Source organism: Oncorhynchus gorbuscha, linkage group LG10 (assembly GCF_021184085.1).
Source record: "Oncorhynchus gorbuscha isolate QuinsamMale2020 ecotype Even-year linkage group LG10, OgorEven_v1.0, whole genome shotgun sequence".
Classification (NCBI taxonomy): domain Eukaryota; kingdom Metazoa; phylum Chordata; class Actinopteri; order Salmoniformes; family Salmonidae; genus Oncorhynchus; species Oncorhynchus gorbuscha.
In genome coordinates this window covers 2,816,862-2,838,222 of record NC_060182.1, presented here as the reverse complement: position 1 = coordinate 2,838,222, position 21,361 = coordinate 2,816,862, and the positions used below count along the sequence as shown (strand labels likewise).

Here is a 21,361-nt window from a genome sequence, read left to right as displayed (position 1 = left end):
TGTCTCCATAATGACTATCATAATACCAGGGTATATCTGGTCTGTCTCCTCATGACTACATAATACCAGGGTATATCTGGTCTGTCTCCTCATGACTACATAATACCAGGGTATATCTGGTCTGTCTCCTCATGACTACATAATACCAGGGTATATCTGGTGGTCTGTCTCCATAATACCAGGGACTACTGGTCTGTCTCCTCATGACTATAATACCAGGGTATATCTGGTCTGTCTCCTCATGACTACATAATACCAGGGTATATCTGGTCTGTCTCCTCATGACTACATAATACCAGGGTATATCTGGTCTGTCTCCTCATGACTACATAATACCAGGGTATATCTGGTCTGTCTCCTCATGACTACATAATACCAGGGTATATCTGGTCTGTCTCCTCATGACTACATAATACCAGGGTATATCTGGTCTGTCTCCTCAGCTACATAATACCAGGGTATATCTGGTCTGTCTCCTCATGACTACATAATACCAGGGTATATCTGGTCTGTCTCCTCATGACTACATAATACCAGGGTATATCTGGTCTGTCTCCTCATAATACCAGGGTATATCTGACTACATAATACCAGGGTATATCTGGTCTGTCTCCATAATACCAGGGTATATCTGGTCTGTCTCCTCAGCTACATAATACCAGGGTATATCTGGTCTGTCTCCTCATGACTACATAATACCAGGGTATATCTGGTCTGTCTCCTCATGACTACATAATACCAGGGTATATCTGGTCTGTCTCCTCATGACTGGGTATCTGGTCTGTCTCCTCATCTGATGGTCTGTCTCCATAATACCAGGGTATATCTGGTCTGTCTCATAATACCAGGGTATATCTGGTCTGTCTCCTCATGACTACATAATACCAGGGTATATCTGGTCTGTCTCCTCATGACTACATAATACCAGGGTATATCTGGTCTGTCTCCATCATGACTACATAATACCAGGGTATATCTGGTCTCTGGTCTGTCTCCATGACTACATAATACCAGGGTATATCTGGTCTGTCTCCTCATGACTACATAATACCAGGGTATATCTGGTCTGTCTCCTCATGACTACATAATACCAGGGTATATCTGGTCTGTCTCCATAATACCAGGGTATATCTGGTGGTCATAATACCAGGGTATATCTGGTCTGTCTCCTCATGACTACATAATACCAGGGTATATCTGGTCTGTCTCCTCATGACTACATAATACCAGGGTATATCTGGTCTGTCTCCTCCATGACTACATAATACCAGGGTATATCTGGTCTGTCTCCTACATAATACCAGGGTATATCTGGTCTGTCTCCATAATACCAGGGTATATCTGGTCTGTCTCCTCATGACTACATAATACTGATGGTCTGTCTCCATAATACCAGGGTATATCTGGTCTGTCTCCTCATGACTACATAATACCAGGGTATATCTGGTCTGTCTCCTCATGACTACATAATACCAGGGTATATCTGGTCTGTCTCCTCATGACTACATAATACCAGGGTATATCTGGTCTGTCTCCTCATGACTACATAATACCAGGGTATATCTGGTCTGTCTCCTCATGACTACATAATACCAGGGTATATCTGGTCTGTCTCCTCATGACTACATAATACCAGGGTATATCTGGTCTGTCTCCTCATGACTACATAATACCAGGGTATATCTGGTCTGTCTCCTCATGACTACATAATACCAGGGTATATCTGGTCTGTCTCCTCATGACTACATAATACCAGGGTATATCTGGTCTGTCTCCTCATAATACCAGACTGGTCTGTCTCCTCATAATACCAGGGTATATCTGGTCTGTCTCCTCTATAATACCAGGGTATATCTGGTCTGTCTGTCATGACCATAATACCAGGGTATATCTGGTCTGTCTCCTCATGACTACATAATACCAGGGTATATCTGGTCTGTCTCCATCATGACTGTCTCCTCACATAATACCAGGGTATATCTGGTCTGTCTCCTCACCAGGGTATATCTGGTCTGTCTCCTCATGACTACATAATACCAGGGTATATCTGGTCTGTCTCCTCATGACTACATAATACCAGGGTATATCTGGTCTGTCTCCTCATGACTACATAATACCAGGGTATATCTGGTCTGTCTCCTCATGACTACATAATACCAGGGTATATCTGGTCTGTCTCCTCATGATATCTGGTCTGTCTCATAATACCAGGGTATATCTGGTCTGTCTCCTCATGACTACATAATACCAGGGTATATCTGGTCTGTCTCCTCATGACTACATAATACCAGGGTATATCTGGTCTGTCTCCTCATGACTACATAATACCAGGGTATATCTGGTCTGTCTCCTCATGACTACATAATACCAGGGTATCTGGTCTGTCTCCTCATGATATCTGGGTATATCTGGTCTGACTACATAATACCAGGGTATATCTGGTCTGTCTCCTCATGACTACATAATACCAGGGTATATCTGGTCTGTCTCCTCATGACTACATAATACCAGGGTATATCTGGTCTGTCTCCTCATGACTACATAATACCAGGGTATATCTGGTCTGTCTCCTCATGACTACATAATACCAGGGTATATCTGGTCTGTCTCCTCATGACTACATAATACCAGGGTATATCTGGTCTGTCTCCTCATGACTACATAATACCAGGGTATATCTGGTCTGTCTCCTCATGACTACATAATACCAGGGTATATCTGGTCTGTCTCCTCATGACTACATAATACCAGGGTATATCTGGTCTGTCTCCTCATGACTACATAATACCAGGGTATATCTGGTCTGTCTCCTCATGACTACATAATACCAGGGTATATCTGGTCTGTCTCCTCATGACTACATAATACCAGGGTATATCTGGTCTGTCTCCTCATGACTACATAATACCAGGGTATATCTGGTCTGTCTCCTCATGACTACATAATACCAGGGTATATCTGGTCTGTCTCCTCATGACTACATAATACCAGGGTATATCTGGTCTGTCTCCTCATGACTACATAATACCAGGGTATATCTGGTCTGTCTCCTCATGACTACATAATACCAGGGTATATCTGGTCTGTCTCCTCATGACTACATAATACCAGGGTATATCTGGTCTGTCTCCTCATGACTACATAATACTGGTCAGGGTATATCTGGTCTGTCTCCTCATGACTACATAATACCAGGGTATATCTGGTCTGTCTCCTCATGACTACATAATACCAGGGTATATCTGGTCTGTCTCCTCATGACTACATAATACCAGGGTATATCTGGTCTGTCTCCTCATGACTACATAATACCAGGGTATATCTGGTCTGTCTCCTCATGACTACATAATACCAGGGTATATCTGGTCTGTCTCCTCATGACTACATAATACCAGGGTATATCTGGTCTGTCTCCTCATGACTACATAATACCAGGGTATATCTGGTCTGTCTCCTCATGACTACATAATACCAGGGTATATCTGGTCTGTCTCCTCATGACTACATAATACCAGGGTATATCTGGTCTGTCTCCTCATGACTACATAATACCAGGGTATATCTGGTCTGTCTCCTCATGACTACATAATACCAGGGTATATCTGGTCTGTCTCCTCATGACTACATAATACCAGGGTATATCTGGTCTGTCTCCTCATGACTACATAATACCAGGGTATATCTGGTCTGTCTCCTCATGACTACATAATACCAGGGTATATCTGGTCTGTCTCCTCATGACTACATAATACCAGGGTATATCTGGTCTGTCTCCTCATGACTACATAATACCAGGGTATATCTGGTCTGTCTCCTCATGACTACATAATACCAGGGTATATCTGGTCTGTCTCCTCATGACTACATAATACCAGGGTATATCTGGTCTGTCTCCTCATGACTACATAATACCAGGGTATATCTGGTCTGTCTCCTCATGACTACATAATACCAGGGTATATCTGGTCTGTCTCCTCATGACTACATAATACCAGGGTATATCTGGTCTGTCTCCTCATGACTACATAATACCAGGGTATATCTGGTCTGTCTCCTCATGACTACATAATACCAGGGTATATCTGGTCTGTCTCCTCATGACTACATAATACCAGGGTATATCTGGTCTGTCTCCTCATGACTACATAATACCAGGGTATATCTGGTATATCTGGTCTGTCTCCTCATGACTACATAATACCAGGGTATATCTGGTCTGTCTCCTCATGACTACATAATACCAGGGTATATCTGGTCTGTCTCCTCATGACTACATAATACCAGGGTATATCTGGTCTGTCTCCTCATGACTACATAATACCAGGGTATATCTGGTCTGTCTCCTCATGACTACATAATACCAGGGTATATCTGGTCTGTCTCCTCATGACTACATAATACCAGGGTATATCTGGTCTGTCTCCTCATGACTACATAATACCAGGGTATATCTGGTCTGTCTCCTCATGACTACATAATACCAGGGTATATCTGGTCTGTCTCCTCATGACTACATAATACCAGGGTATATCTGGTCTGTCTCCTCATGACTACATAATACCAGGGTATATCTGGTCTGTCTCCTCATGACTACATAATACCAGGGTATATCTGGTCTGTCTCCTCATGACTACATAATACCAGGGTATATCTGGTCTGTCTCCTCATGACTACATAATACCAGGGTATATCTGGTCTGTCTCCTCATGACTACATAATACCAGGGTATATCTGGTGTCTGTCTCCTCATGACTACATAATACCAGGGTATATCTGGTGGTCTGTCTCCTCATGACTACATAATACCAGGGTATATCTGGTCTGTCTCCTCATGACTACATAATACCAGGGTATATCTGGTCTGTCTCCTCATGACTACATAATACCAGGGTATATCTGGTCTGTCTCCTCATGACTACATAATACCAGGGTATATCTGGTCTGTCTCCTCATGACTACATAATACCAGGGTATATCTGGTCTGTCTCCTCATGACTACATAATACCAGGGTATATCTGGTCTGTCTCCTCATGACTACATAATACCAGGGTATATCTGGTCTGTCTCCTCATGACTACATAATACCAGGGTATATCTGGTCTGTCTCCTCATGACTACATAATACCAGGGTATATCTGGTCTGTCTCCTCATGACTACATAATACCAGGGTATATCTGGTCTGTCTCCTCATGACTACATAATACCAGGGTATATCTGGTCTGTCTCCTCATGACTACATAATACCAGGGTATATCTGGTCTGTCTCCTCATGACTACATAATACCAGGGTATATCTGGTCTGTCTCCTCATGACTACATAATACCAGGGTATATCTGGTGGTCTGTCTCCTCATGACTACATAATACCAGGGTATATCTGGTGGTCTGTCTCCTCATGACTACATAATACCAGGGTATATCTGGTCTGTCTCCTCATGACTACATAATACCAGGGTATATCTGGTCTGTCTCCTCATGACTACATAATACCAGGGTATATCTGGTGGTCTGTCTCCTCATGACTACATAATACCAGGGTATATCTGGTCTGTCTCCTCATGACTACATAATACCAGGGTATATCTGGTCTGTCTCCTCATGACTACATAATACCAGGGTATATCTGGTGGTCTGTCTCCTCATGACTACATAATACCAGGGTATATCTGGTCTGTCTCCTCATGACTCATGACTACATAATACCAGGGTCTCCTCATATCTGGTGGTCTGTCTGGTCTGTCTCTCATGACTACATAATACCAGGGTATATCTGGTCTGTCTCCTCATGACTACATAATACCAGGGTATATCTGGTCTGTCTCCTCATGACTACATAATACCAGGGTATATCTGGTCTGTCTCCTCATGACTACATAATACCAGGGTATATCTGGTCTGTCTCCTCATGACTACATAATACCAGGGTATATCTGGTCTGTCTCCTCATGACTACATAATACCAGGGTATATCTGGTCTGTCTCCTCAGCTACATAATACCAGGGTATATCTGGTCTGTCTCATGACTATAATACCAGGGTATATCTGGTGGTCTGTCTCTCATGACTACATAATACCAGGGTATATCTGGTGGTCTGTCTCCTCATGACTACATAATACCAGGGTATATCTGGTCTGTCTCCTCATGACTACATAATACCAGGGTATATCTGGTCTGTCTCCTCATGACTACATAATACCAGGGTATATCTGGTCTGTCTCCTCATGACTACATAATACCAGGGTATATCTGGTCTGTCTCCTCATGACTACATAATACCAGGGTATATCTGGTCTGTCTCCTCATGACTACATAATACCAGGGTATATCTGGTCTGTCTCCTCATGACTACATAATACCAGGGTATATCTGGTCTGTCTCCTCATGACTACATAATACCAGGGTATATCTGGTCTGTCTCCTCATGACTACATAATACCAGGGTATATCTGGTCTGTCTCCATAATACCAGGGTATATCTGGTCTGTCTCCTCATGACTACATAATACCAGGGTATATCTGGTCTGTCTCCTCATGACTACATAATACCAGGGTATATCTGGTCTGTCTCCTCATGACTACATAATACCAGGGTATATCTGGTCTGTCTCCTCATGACTACATAATACCAGGGTATATCTGGTCTGTCTCCATAATACCAGGGTATATCTGGTCTGTCTCCTCAGCTACATAATACCAGGGTATATCTGGTCTGTCTCCTCATGACTACATAATACCAGGGTATATCTGGTCTGTCTCCTCAGCTACATAATACCAGGGTATATCTGGTCTGTCTCCTCAGGACTACATAATACCAGGGTATATCTGGTCTGTCTCCTCATGACTACATAATACCAGGGTATATCTGGTCTGTCTCCTCATGACTACATAATACCAGGGTATATCTGGTCTGTCTCCTCATGACTACATAATACCAGGGTATATCTGGTCTGTCTCCTCATGACTACATAATACCAGGGTATATCTGGTCTGTCTCCTCATGACTACATAATACCAGGGTATATCTGGTCTGTCTCCTCATGACTACATAATACCAGGGTATATCTGGTCTGTCTCCTCATGACTACATAATACCAGGGTATATCTGGTCTGTCTCCTCAGCTACATAATACCAGGGTATATCTGGTCTGTCTCCTCATGACTACATAATACCAGGGTATATCTGGTCTGTCTCCTCAGCTACATAATACCAGGGTATATCTGGTCTGTCTCCTCAGCTACATAATACCAGGGTATATCTGGTCTGTCTCCTCAGCTACATAATACCAGGGTATATCTGGTCTGTCTCCTCATGACTACATAATACCAGGGTATATCTGGTCTGTCTCCTCATGACTACATAATACCAGGGTATATCTGGTCTGTCTCCTCATGACTACATAATACCAGGGTATATCTGGTCTGTCTCCTCATGACTACATAATACCAGGGTATATCTGGTCTGTCTCCAGGACTCATAACTACATAATACCAGGGTATATCTGGTCTGTCTCCAGGGTATCAGTCTCCTCATGACTACATAATACCAGGGTATATCTGGTCTGTCTCCTCATGACTACATAATACCAGGGTATATCTGGTCTGTCTCCTCATGACTACATAATACCAGGGTATATCTGGTCTGTCTCCTCATGACTACATAATACCAGGGTATATCTGGTGGTCTGTCTCCATAATACCAGGGTATATCTGGTCTGTCTCCATAATACCAGGGTATATCTGGTCTGTCTCCTCATGACTACATAATACCAGGGTATATCTGGTCTGTCTCCATAATACCAGGGTATATCTGGTCTGTCTCCTCATGACTACATAATACCAGGGTATATCTGGTCTGTCTCCTCATGACTACATAATACCAGGGTATATCTGGTCTGTCTCCTCATGACTACATAATACCAGGGTATATCTGGTCTGTCTCCTCATGACTACATAATACCAGGGTATATCTGGTCTGTCTCCTCATGACTACATAATACCAGGGTATATCTGGTGGTCTGTCTCCTCATGACTACATAATACCAGGGTATATCTGGTCTGTCTCCTCATGACTACATAATACCAGGGTATATCTGGTGGTCTGTGTCCTCATGACTACATAATACCAGGGTATATCTGGTGGTCTGTCTCCTCATGACTACATAATACCAGGGTATATCTGGTCTGTCTCCTCATGACTACATAATACCAGGGTATATCTGGTGGTCTGTCTCCTCATGACTACATAATACCAGGGTATATCTGGTCTGTCTCCTCATCATGACTACATAATACCAGGGTATATCTGGTGGTCTGTCTCCTCATGACTACATAATACCAGGGTATATCTGGTCTGTCTCCTCATGACTACATAATACCAGGGTATATCTGGTCTGTCTCCTCCAGGGTGACTACATAATACCAGGGTATATCTGGTCTGTCTCCTCATGACTACATAATACCAGGGTATATCTGGTCTGTCTCCTCATGACTACATAATACCAGGGTATATCTGGTCTGTCTCCTCATGACTACATAATACCAGGGTATATCTGGTCTGTCTCCTCATGACTACATAATACCAGGATATATCTGGTCTGTCTCCTCATGACTACATAATACCAGGGTATATCTGGTCTGTCTCCTCATGACTACATAATACCAGGGTATATCTGGTCTGTCTCCTCATGACTACATAATACCAGGATATATCTGGTCTGTCTCCTCATGACTACATAATACCAGGGTATATCTGGTCTGTCTCCTCATGACTACATAATACCAGGGTATATCTGGTGGTCTGTCTCCTCATGACTACATAATACCAGGATATATCTGGTCTGTCTCCTCATGACTACATAATACCAGGGTATATCTGGTCTGTCTCCTCATGACTACATAATACCAGGGTATATCTGGTGGTCTGTCTCCTCCTGACTACATAATACCAGGGTATATCTGGTCTGTCTCCTCATGACTACATAATTTCAGTTTGGTTGATCATGAGTCTCCATCTTTACACCAAGTCATTATCTTAGTCTGGTTGATGAGCCTGATGATCAGTATTCACCTGCTGTCCCAACAGGAGAACTGTAGTTATCCACCTGCTGTCCCAACAGGAGAACTGTAGTTATCCACCTGCTGTCCCAACAGGAGAACTGTAGTTATCCACCTGCTGTCCCAACAGGAGAACTGTAGTTATCCACCTGCTGTCCCAACAGGAGAACTGTAGTTACCACCACAACATGAGACACCACAACATGAGACAGCACAACATGAGACAGCACAACATGAGACACCACAACATGTGACTTTTGTTATTCCTTGGTGCAGGAAAGCGGGGCCGCCGGAACAGTGTTGGCTCCCTGGACAGCACTATGGAAGTAAGTCTGCTAGCAAGTCTGCTAGTCTGGGGGGGTCAGTGTTGGTCTGCTAGTCTGATATGGAAGGTACAGGAGAAGGGGGGGCAGTGTTGGTCTGCTAGTCTGATATGGAAGGTACAGGAGAAGGGGGGCAGTGTTGGTCTGCTAGTCTGATATAGAGGGGACAGGAGAAGGGGGGGTCAGTGTTGGTCTGCTAGTCTGATATAGAGGGGACAGGAGAAGGGGGGGGGTTCAGTGTTGGTCTGCTAGTCTGATATGGAAGGGACAGGAGAAGGGGGGGTGTCAGTGTTGGTCTGCTAGTCTGATATAGAGGGGACAGGAGAAGGGGGGGGTTCAGTGTTGGTCTGCTAGTCTGATATAGAAGGGACAGGAGAAGGGGGAGGGGGGGGGGGTGGTCAGTGTTGGTCTGCTCGTCTGATATAGAGGGGACAGGAGGAGGGGGTGGTCAGTGTTGGTCTGCTAGTCTGATATGGAAGGGACAGGAAAAGGGGGGTTCAGTGTTGGTCTGCTAGTCTGATATAGAGGGGACAGGAGAAGGGGGGGTCAGTGTTGGTCTGCTAGTCTGATATAGAGGGGACAGGAGAAGGGGGGTCAGTGTTGGTCTGCTAGTCTGATTTAGAAGGGACAGGAGAAGGGGGGTTCAGTGTTGGTCTGCTAGTCTGATATAGAGGGGACAGGAGAAGGGGGGGTTAGTGTTGGTCTGCTAGTCTGATATAGAGGGGACAGGAGAAGGGGGGGGGTCAGTGTTGGTCTGCTAGTCTGATATAGAAGGGACAGGAGAAGGGGGGTTCAGTGTTGGTCTGCTTGTCTGATATAGAAGGGACAGGAGAAGGGGGGTCAGTGTTGGTCTGCTAGTCTGATATAGAGGGGACAGGAGAAGGGGGGGGTCAGTGTTGGTCTGCTAGTCTGATATAGAAGGGACAGGAGAAGGGAGGGGTTCAGTGTTGGTCTGCTTGTCTGATATAGAAGGGACAGGAGAAGGGGGGGGGTCAGTGTTGGTCTGCTTGTCTGATATAGAAGGGACAGGAGAAGGGGTGGGGGGGTTCCTCCCCAATCAAACTACCACTGCAATATGGCATGATGCTTCTGAATGTTTGCAATACCCTGCATGGTACTATTCACTACTGCTTGATATCGTGGTGGATTTAAAGGGCCTGCATGTGTTTGCCTCACCAGTTGCTGGTGGGATGGCAGTAACATAGATATGTCTTTTCAGCTGTTAACTTTATTGGTGTTATTTAACATCTGTCGTCAGTGTCGGAGGTGTGTGTTCTGTCCTTATAATGATTAAATAAAAACAGCACTTTACTGACCCTCCTCCCCTCTGTCTCTCTCTCCTCCCCTCCTCCCCTCCTCTCTCCCTCCTCCCCTCCGTCTCTCTCTCCTCTCTCCCTCCTCCCCTCCTCTCTCCCTCCTCCCCTCCGTCTCTCTCTCCTCCCCCCTACTCCTCCCCTCCTCTCTCCCTCCTCCCCTCCGTCTCTCTCTCCTCTCTCCCTCCTCCCCTCCTCTCTCCCTCCTCCCCTCCGTCTCTCTCTCCTCTCTCCCTCCTCCCCTCCGTCTCTCTCTCCTCTCTCCCTCCTCCCCTCCCTCCTCTCTCTCCTCTCTCCCTCCTCCCCTCCGTCTCTCTTTCCTCTCTCTCCTCTCTCCCTCCTCCCCTCTGTCTCCTCTCTCTCCTCTCTCCCTCCTCCCCCGTCTCTCTCTCTCCCTCCTCTCTCTCCTCACTCTCCTCTCTCCCTCCTCCCCTCCGTCTCTCTTTCCTCTCTCTCCTCTCTCCCTCCTCCCCTCTGTCTCCTCTCTCTCCTCTCTCCCTCCTCCCCTCTCTCCCTCCTCCCCTCCGTCTCTCTTTCCTCTCTCTCCTCTCTCCCTCCTCCCCTCTGTCTCCTCTCTCTCCTCTCTCCCTCCTCCCCTCTCTCCTCTCTCCCTCCTCTCTCTCCTCACTCTCCTCTCTCCCTCCTCCCCTCCGTCTCTCTTTCCTCTCTCTCCTCTCTCCCTCCTCCCCTCTGTCTCCTCTCTCTCCTCTCTCCCTCCTCCCCTCTCTCCTCTCTCCCTCCTCCCCCCTCCGTCTCTCTTTCCTCTCTCTCCTCTCTCTCCTCTCTCCCTCCTCCCCTCTGTCTCCTTTATCTCCTCTCTCCCTCCTCCCCTCTGTCTCTCTCTTCCCCTCCTATCTTTCTCTCCTCATCTCTCATCTCTCTCTTCCTATCCTTCTCTGGTCAGGGCTCCATCATTAACAGTCCCAGGCCTCATCAGCGCCCCCACATGGGTGGGGGTGTAATGCCACCCGGTTGCTATGACATCCAAGACTACCGGCCTCACCACCCCATCCTGAGCCCCGGAATGGGAGTGGGGGGTGGGCCGGGGCTAAATCACAATACCGCTACTGGGACGACGGCACTGGTTCCCAGCAACGGAGACCGAGGGGGGACGGGAGCCCTGGGGAGCGGGTCTGGAGGGGGAGGGGGCAGTGGAGGCTCCTTCCTGGGTTCCCTGTTTGGGAGCAAGCGCTCCAACACCAAGCCCCCTGGTCCTCTCCCCTCTCTCCCCCCTCTCCTCCCACCTGGGCTGCCAGACTACCCTGCACCTGTCCCCCCGCCCACCACCGGCGGCCCGCCCCCACACTCCCCCTCCGCCCTCAGCAACTCCGACCCAGGAGGGACCTCCAAGATCCAGGCCCTGCACGCCCAGTACTGCCACAACAGTACCGCAGGGCAGCAGCCTCCTCCATCCTACTACCATCACCACCACCGCTACCACGCCCAGACAGGGCCCCCTCTCAGCCAGCCCTCCTCCACCGCCCAGGGGGCCCCTGGGCCTCATACCATCCACAGGGGCCCCCTGGTTGGGGTCCCCAAGTGGCCGGGCCCCGGTCCTGCTCCCTCCCAGCTGCAGCAGCATGGTGTACAGGGTCAGGGGGGGTTCTATACCAACATGGGGGTTTCTATGGGGGTAGGCTGCCCCCCTCCGCCCCTTTCTCCACATTCTCCTCACTCGCCGGGGCCCCCGACCCTCTACCACACACACTCCACTCACGGTCGAGGAGGAGGAGGAGGCGCCAAGCTCCCTCTTACTCTCTCGCGCTCGCAGCCCCACCCTCACGCCCACACCCATGTCCCTCATCTTACCGCTCATTCCCACAACCACAGCCCCCATCCCGGCCTTTCCCTCAGCCCCCATCTCGCCCAACATCCTCAGCACCAGACTCACTTCATCTTTGCCGCCCCTCCCCCACAGACCCCTTCCGCCCGGTACGTCCCACAGACCGACGCCCAAAGCCACGCCCAGTACCTCCCGCTCTCCTCCATACCCCCTCCCCCTCCTCACTCCCCTTTACCCCCCCCTTCCTCCCCTCACACCCCGCTTACCCCTCTCTCCCCCTACACCCTCCAGCTCCAGCCGCCCAGCCAGCCGCCCAGCCACCCACCCCAGCACCAGGGAGGGCAGCAGGGGTCTGGCGGGGGCAACAGCAGCACGGGGTCGGGCAGCACCACCAGCTCCAAGTCCAAGCCTATCAACCGCATCAGCACGGTGGTGTGAGTGTCAGGAGACGCAACAACCCTCCCAGACACCAGGGGGCACTGCTCGTCAGACTGAGGTCGTCAGACCAGGACAAATACAGGTTTAAGAGGGGCCACGCCCAGATCATCCAATATGGCCGCCGGCGCTCTGGGAGAGGCAGGAGGAGGTGGGGCTTGATCAGGCTGTGTTACTTCCACCTCCGGTTTCCTCACAGATTCACATTCAGGTAGAGAGGAAGGGGAAGATACTAACTAACTGAACAGGTAGAGAGGAAGAGGAAGATACTAACTCACTGAAGAGGAAGATACTAACTCACTGAAGAGGAAGATACTAACTCACTGAAGAGGAAGATACTAACTCACTGAAGAGGTAGAGAGGAAGAGGAAGATACTAACTCACTGAAGAGGAAGATACTAACTCACTGAAGAGGAAGATACTAACTAACTGAAGAGGTAGAGAGGAAGAGGAAGATACTAACTCACTGAAGAGGAAGATACTATCTCACTGAAGAGGAAGATACTAACTCACTGAAGAGGAAGATACTAACTCACTGAAGAGGTAGAGAGGAAGAGGAAGATACTAACTCACTAAAGAGGAAGATACTAACTAACTGAAGAGGTAGAGAGGAAGAGGAAGATACTAACTCACTGAAGAGGAAGATACTAACTCACTAAAGAGGTAGAGAGGAAGAGGAAGATACTAACTCACTGAAGAGGAAGATACTAACTCACTGAAGAGGAAGATACTAACTAACTGAAGAGGTAGAGAGGAAGAGGAAGATACTAACTCACTGAAGAGGAAGATACTAACTCACTGAAGAGGAAGATACTAACTCACTGAAGAGGTAGAGAGGAAGAGGAAGATACTAACTCACTGATGAGGAAGATACTAACTCACTGAAGAGGAAGATACTAACTCACTGAAGAGGAAGATACTAAATCACTGAAGAGGAAGATACTAACTCACTGAAAGTTTGACTCACTCTCCAGACTCAGAGACTAGAGGAAGAGGAAGACACACACAAAAAAAATGACATTCAGGGACTCATGGACAGTATAGAGATTAATAGTTATAAAGACATTCAGTGACTCTATAGAGGTTAATAGTTATAAAGACATTCAGTGACTCTATAGAGGTTAATAGTTATAAAGACATTCAGTGACTCTATAGAGGTTAATAGTTATAAAGACATTCAGTGACTCTATAGAGGTTAATAGTTATAAAGACATTCAGTGACTCTATAGAGGTTAATAGTTGACATGAGAAGAAGGAACGAGAGATGGTTGAGTTGAGTGTGCTGCTGAAGAGGAAGTGCTTTTCTGTGTCTTTGTGTGGCATGTACGTACGCGTGACCTCATGGTACAGTGAGCTCCCAAAAGTATTGGGACAGTGACACGTGTGTAGTTTTTTTTTGTACTCCAGCAGGTTTTGAAATGACACGTGACTGTGAGGTTAATGTGCAGACTGTCAGCTTTAATTGGAGTGTATTCTCAATCATATCGGGTGAACCGTTTAGAAATTACAGCAATTTGTACATGTAGTCTCCACATTTTAAAGAGTATTGGGACAAATTCTCTTATGTGTATTGAAGTTGACTATTTGGTCCTATATTCCCGGCACGCATTGATTACATCAAGCATGTGACTTTACAAACTTGTTGGATGCATCTGCTATTTGTTTTGGTTGTGTTTCAGATTATTAATTGTAAATAATGTATTGTGTCATTATGGAGTCACTTTTATTGTAAATAAGAATAGAATATGTTTCTAAACACTTCTACATTAATGTGGATGATACCATGATTATGGCTGGTCCTGAATGAATCGGGAATAACGATGAGTGTGAAAGTTACAAACGCACGAATATCATACCCCCAAAGCATGCTAACCTCTCCCCATTACAATAACAGGGGTGGTTAGCATTTTATATCATAACCCCAAGACATGCTAACCTCTCACCATTACAATAACAGGGGTGGTTAGCATTTTATATCATAACCCCAAGACATGCTAACCTCTCACCATTACAATAACAGGGGTGGTTAGCATTTTATATCATACTCCCAAGACATGCTAACCTCTCACCGTTATAATAACAGGGGAGGTTAGCATTTTATATCATAACCCCAAGACATGCTAACCTCTCACCATTACAATAACAGGGGAGGTTAGCATTTTATATCGTACTCCCAAGACATGCTAACCTCTCACCATTATAATAACAGGGGAGGTTAGCATTTTATATCATAACCCCAAGACATGCTAATCTCCCACCATTACAATAACAGGGGAGGGGTTAGCATTTTATATCATAACCCCAAGACATGCTAACCTCTCACCATTACAATAACAGGGGAGGTTAGCATTTTATATCATAACCCCAAGACATGCTAACCTCTCACCTTTACAATAACAGGGGAGGTTAGCATTTTATATCATAACCCCAAGACATGCTAACCTCTCACCATTATAATAACAGGGAGGTTAGCATTTTATATCATAACCCCAAGACATGCTAACCTCTCACCATTACAATAACAGGGGAGGTTAGCATTTTATATCATAACCCCAAGACATGCTAACCTCTCACCATTACAATAACAGGGGAGGTTAGCATTTTATATCATAACCCCAAGACATGCTAACCTCTCACCATTATAATAACAGGGGAGGTTAGCATTTTATATCATAACCCCAAGACATGCTAACCTCTCACCATTACAATAACAGGGGTGGTTAGCATTTTATATCATAACCCCAAGACATGCTAACCTCTCACCATTACAATAACAGGGGAGGTTAGCATTTTATATCATAACCCCAAGACATGCTAACCTCTCACCATTATAATAACAGGGGAGGTTAGCATTTTATATCATAACCCCAAGACATGCTAACCTCTCACCATTACAATAACAGGGGTGGTTAGCATTTTATATCATAACCCCAAGACATGCTAACCTCTCACCATTACAATAACAGGGGAGGTTAGCATTTTATATCGTACTCCCAAGACATGCTAACCTCTCACCATTATAATAACAGGGGAGGTTAGCATTTTATATCATAACCCCAAGACATGCTAATCTCCCACCATTACAATAACAGGGGAGGTTAGCATTTTATATCATACCCCCAATTCATGCTAACCTCTCACCATAATTTATGCCTCTGTAACTTTCTTACTCATCATTATTCATGATTAATTCAGGATTATCCGTAATCATGGAAGCATCCACGTGAATGAAATAGTGTTTGGAAACTTTGCACTTTGACCTCATAGTGACTGTATGATTTCAAATCCAAAGTGCTGGAGGACTATAAGTGTTACATCATAAACACTCCCCAATCACTTGGGACAACAACAGGTGAAATGTATTGTAGTCCTATCAAATATTTGTCAATTATTTTATTTGAATATACTGTAGATTTGGTACAGTGGAATGAGCTAACCATACCAGTACAGAATATGAAAATATATTGGGGCTTCTGTCCCAACCATTCCAGTATAGAATATGAAAATATCTTGGGGCTTCTGTCCCAACCATTCCAGTATAGAATATGAAAATATCTTGGGGCTTCTGTCCCAACCATACCAGTACAGAATATGAAAATATCTTGGGGCTTCTGTCCCAACCATACCAATACAGAATATGAAAATATCTTGGGGCTTCTGTCCCAACCATTCCAGTAGAGAATATGAAAATATCTTGGGGCTTCTGTCCCAACCATTCCAGTAGAGAATGTGAAAATATCTTGGGGCTTCTGTCCCTACCATTCCAGTAGAGAATGTGAAAATATCTTGGGGCTTCTGTCCCTACCATTCCAGTAGAGAATGTGAAAATATCTTGGGGCTTCTGTCCCTACCATTCCAGTAGAGAATGTGAAAATATCTTGGGGCTTTACACACCCATGATTAGTATAAGGTTTACACTCCCAAGATTAGCATTAGGTTTACACTCCCACGATTAGCATTAGGTTTACACTCCCACGATTAGCATTAGGTTTACACTCCCACGATTAGCATTCGGTTTACACTCCCACGATTAGCATTAGGTTTACACCCCCACGATTAGCATTAGGTTTACACTACCACGATTAGCATTAGGTTTACACTCCCACGATTAGCATTAGGTTTACACACCCATGATTAGCATTAGGTTTACACACCCACGATTAGCATTAGGTTTACACTCCCACGATTAGCATTAGGTTTACACTCCCACGATTAGCATTAGGTTTACACTCCCACGATTAGCATTAGGTTTACACTCCCACAATTAGCATTAGGTTTACACACCCACGATTAGCATTAGGTTTACACTCCCACGATTAGCATTAGGTTTACACTCCCACGATTAGCATTAGGTTTACACTCCCACGATTAGCATTAGGTTTACACTCCCACAATTAGCATTAGGTTTACACACCCACGATTAGCATTAGGTTTACACTCCCACGATTAGCATTAGGTTTACACTCCCACGATTAGCATTAGGTTTACACACACCCGGTTAGCATTAGGTTTACACTCCCACGATTAGCATTAGGTTTACACTCCCACGATTAGCATTAGGTTTACACACCCACGATTAGCATTAGGTTTACACTCCCACGATTAGCATTAGGTTTACACACTATTTAGTAATGATAGAAAGCATGTTTCCCCATTTAGATTTCTTGTAGTTTACACACAAAAAAACATGTGTACTGTAAAGTATATTAATTTAGTATTTTCAAAACAATTTTACCAGCGCAACTCCCTCAATACTTTTAGGAATTCTAATAAAACAATTGATGCAGTCATTGAGCATTTTATACGTTCTTTCAAGTCATTATCACTTACTGCCACAGAAATATGATTTTTTACAATTCACTACAAATATAGAGAAAATCTGTCCCGACTGAAAATACTGCTATGCTTGTACTTGGAACTAACACTTTTTGGTCTAAAAGGGTATAATTAGAAATATATATATATTTGGATGGAGCAAAAAAAACATAACAAAATATAGGCGTTCCCAGGCCATCCTCTTAGACACATCAGCTTTCCCAGGCCATCCTCTTAGAGACATCAGCATTCCCAGGTCATCCTCTTAGACACATCAGCTTTCCCAGGCCATCCTCTTAGAGACATCAGCATTCCCAGGCCATCCTCTTAGACATATCAGCATTCCCAGGCCATCCTCTTAGACATATCAGCTTTCCCAGGCCATCCTCTTAGACACATCAGCTTTCCCAGGCCATCCTCTTAGACACATCAGCTTTCCCAGGCCATCCTCTTAGACACATCAGCTTTCCCAGGCCATCCTCTTAGAGACATCAGCATTCCCAGGTCATCCTCTTAGACACATCAGCTTTCCCAGGCCATCCTCTTAGAGACATCATCATTCCCAAGTCATCCTATTAGACACATCAGCTTTCCCTCGGTCATCATCTTAGACATATCAGCGTCCCCAGGTCATCCTCTTAGACATATCAGCGTCCCCAGGTCATCCTCTTAGACATATCAGCGTCCCCAGGTCATACACGTAAACAAATCAGCGTTCGCAGGTCATCCATCCTCTCAGGCATATCAGCGTCCCTAGGTCATCATCTTAGACATATCAGCATTCCCAGGTCATCCACTTAGACATTTCAGCATGCCCATGTCATCTTCTTAGACATTTCATAGTTCCCAGGTCATCTTCGGAGACACATCAGCATTCCCAATTCATCCATCATCTTAGGCATATCAGCGTTTCCAGGTCATCATCTTAGGCATATCAGCATTCCCAGGTCATTGTTGTGGATATATCTGCGTTCCCAGGTCATTGTTGTGGATATATCAGCGTTCCCAGGTCATTGTTGTGGATATATCTGCATTCCCAGGTCATCCTCTCAGACATATGTGCCTTCTTAGTTCATCCATCCTCTTAGACATATCAGCGTTCCCAGGTCATCTTCTTAGACATATCAGCGTTCCCAGGTCATCTTCTTAGACATTTCAGAGTTCCCAGGCCATCCTCTTAGACATTTCAGCATTCCCAAGTCATCCATCCTCTTAGACATATCAGTGTTCCCAGGTCATTCTCTTAGACATATCTACGTTCCCAGGTCATCGTCGTGTATATATATGCGTTCCCAGGTAATTTCCCTCTCAGACATATCAGCATTCCCAGGTCATTCTCTCAGACATATCAGCGTTCCCAGGTCATCCTCTTAGACATATCAGCGTTCCCAGGTCATCCTCTTAGACATATCAGCGTCCCCAGGTCATCCTCTTAGACATATCAGCGTTCCCAGGTCATCCTCTTAGACATATCAATGTTCCCAGGTCATCCTCTTAAACATTGATGGTACTTGAGAGGAATGAATTTACATGGTTGAGGACAGAATTGTTGGGATTAAACTACAAGGACAATGAAGATTCCTACGGATGCTACTTTTGCTATTGTTGGTGTGGTGTAACAACTACTACTATTACTGTTAATTGTTTCGGGCTGTTTGTACTACTGTTTGAATCAAATGAAATGTATTTACAAATACCTTACATCAGCTGATATCTCAAAGTGCTGTACAGAAACACAGCCTAAAACCCCAAACAGCAAACAATGCAGGTGTAGAAGCACGGTGGCTAGGAAAAACTCCCTAGAAAGGCCAAAACCTAGGAAGAAACCTAGAGAGGAACCAGGCTATGAGGGGTGGCCAGTCCTCTTCTGGCTGTGCCAGGTGGAGATTAGAAACCTAGAGAGGAACCAGGCTATGTGGGGTGGCCAGTCCTCTTCTGGTTGTGCCAGGTGGAGATTAGAAACCTAGAGAGGAACCAGGCTATGTGGGGTGGCCAGTCCTCTTCTGGCTGTGCCGGGTGGAGATTATAACAGAACATGGCCAAGATGATAAAATGCGCCAAGATGATTGAAGATGCGACTGTTTGTTTATTTTGTGTGGGACGAGCCATTGGAACTGCAGTACTATGGACGTCTGGTTTGATCGAACAGTTACTAACTAGCCTGAGTCGCTAACAACTGCTCGCTAACATACGGTTGGTCTTCACACGGACTTAAGATAACTGGACTAACGAAGTACACACCTTTGTATACAGGATCAGAACACGCACCGGCTTTATCAAAAAGGTTTTGCAAACAGTGCCTCTCCTCCGATTCTGCTGCACCACCCCCAGTTCGTTCTCCACCATGGCTCCTCCCCTTCTAACTCCCCCACACCACCACTCAGGATTTACGGCTTTCTGATTGGCTGGCCCAGGGCTGACGGACAAGAGACTCAGCCTGTGTACTACGTCATGTAATTCCCAATGCTCTGTGTGTTGCTTCGACCAGTTCTCTCTCTGATGCTCCATATTATCAACCAGACTTAGCAAGGGCCGCTTCCATTCTTACCCCGGTGTACTTTAATTCAGCCGTCGTGTACCCTCTGCTCGCCAGATGATGTCATGATCTGTGGGGGGGGGGCGCGTAAGATACAGGAAGGAGAAGTAGGCCGTTGTAAATGAAATGTCTTCATGGCGTTATTGTGATCTCTGTGTCAGCATGTGTCAGCACTTTTATTGAATGGACTGTAATATAAACATGAATGTCTAGCGATGTCAGGGAAGGGAAGATGTCATTGTAAAATTGTCAGGACATTAGGACGTGTGCGTCAGAGCAGGCGTTATTTTAACGAACATTTTATGGCTGTTTATACATACTGTAGGTATTTTTGTTTAAATTAAAATGCAGCGATATGAAAACGTGAATATTTAATTGCTCTTATAATATAAAACATGTTCTTGTTGTTGGAAAGATTGTGTGTTTTTATTCAGGTCTGAAACTGTGGAACAACTTAACCCTGGAATCTATATTATGGGTGTGGAACAACTTAACACTGGAATCTATATTATGGGTGTGGAACAACTTAACACTGGAATCTATATTATGGGTGTGGAACAACTTAACCATAGAATCTATATTATGGGTGTGGAACAACTTAACCATAGAATCTATATTATGGGTGTGGAACAACTTAACACTGGAATCTATATTATGGGTGTGGAACAAGTTAACCATAGAATCTATATTATGGGTGTGGAACAACTTAACCATAGAATCTATATTATGGGTGTGGAACAACTTAACACTGGAATCTATATTATGGGTGTGGAACAACTTAACACTGGAATCTATATTATGGGTGTGGAACAACTTAACCATAGAATCTATATTATGGGTGTGGAACAACTTAACCATAGAATCTATATTATGGGTGTGGAACAACTTAACCATAGAATCTATATTATGGGTGTGGAACAACTTAACACTGGAATCTATATTATGGGTGTGGAACAAGTTAACCATAGAATCTATATTATGGGTGTGGAACAACTTAACCATAGAATCTATATTATGGGTGTGGAACAACTTAACACTGGAATCTATATTATGGGTGTGGAATCTATATTATGGAACAACTTAACCATAGAATCTATA

The 21,361-nt window shown here is 45.1% G+C and overlaps 1 protein-coding gene across 4 annotated transcripts in view; it reads left to right on the top strand.

Moving 5' to 3' along the window:
- LOC124045451 (IQ motif and SEC7 domain-containing protein 1-like) overlaps positions 1–14,908 on the top strand; it is a 118,984-nt gene extending 104,076 nt beyond the window's left edge. For 2 of the 4 annotated variants that reach the window (XM_046364748.1, XM_046364749.1), the window contains exons 13-14: positions 9,335–9,384; positions 11,599–14,908. In XM_046364748.1, coding sequence (XP_046220704.1) covers positions 9,335–9,384; positions 11,599–12,915 — 1,367 coding nt within the window. In that variant the 3' untranslated portion in view covers positions 12,916–14,908. The remainder of the gene's footprint in view (positions 1–9,334; positions 9,385–11,598) is intronic. The other 2 variants (XR_006840859.1, XR_006840858.1) reach the window with 2 other exon arrangements.
- The last annotated feature ends 6,453 nt before the right edge of the window (positions 14,909–21,361 follow it).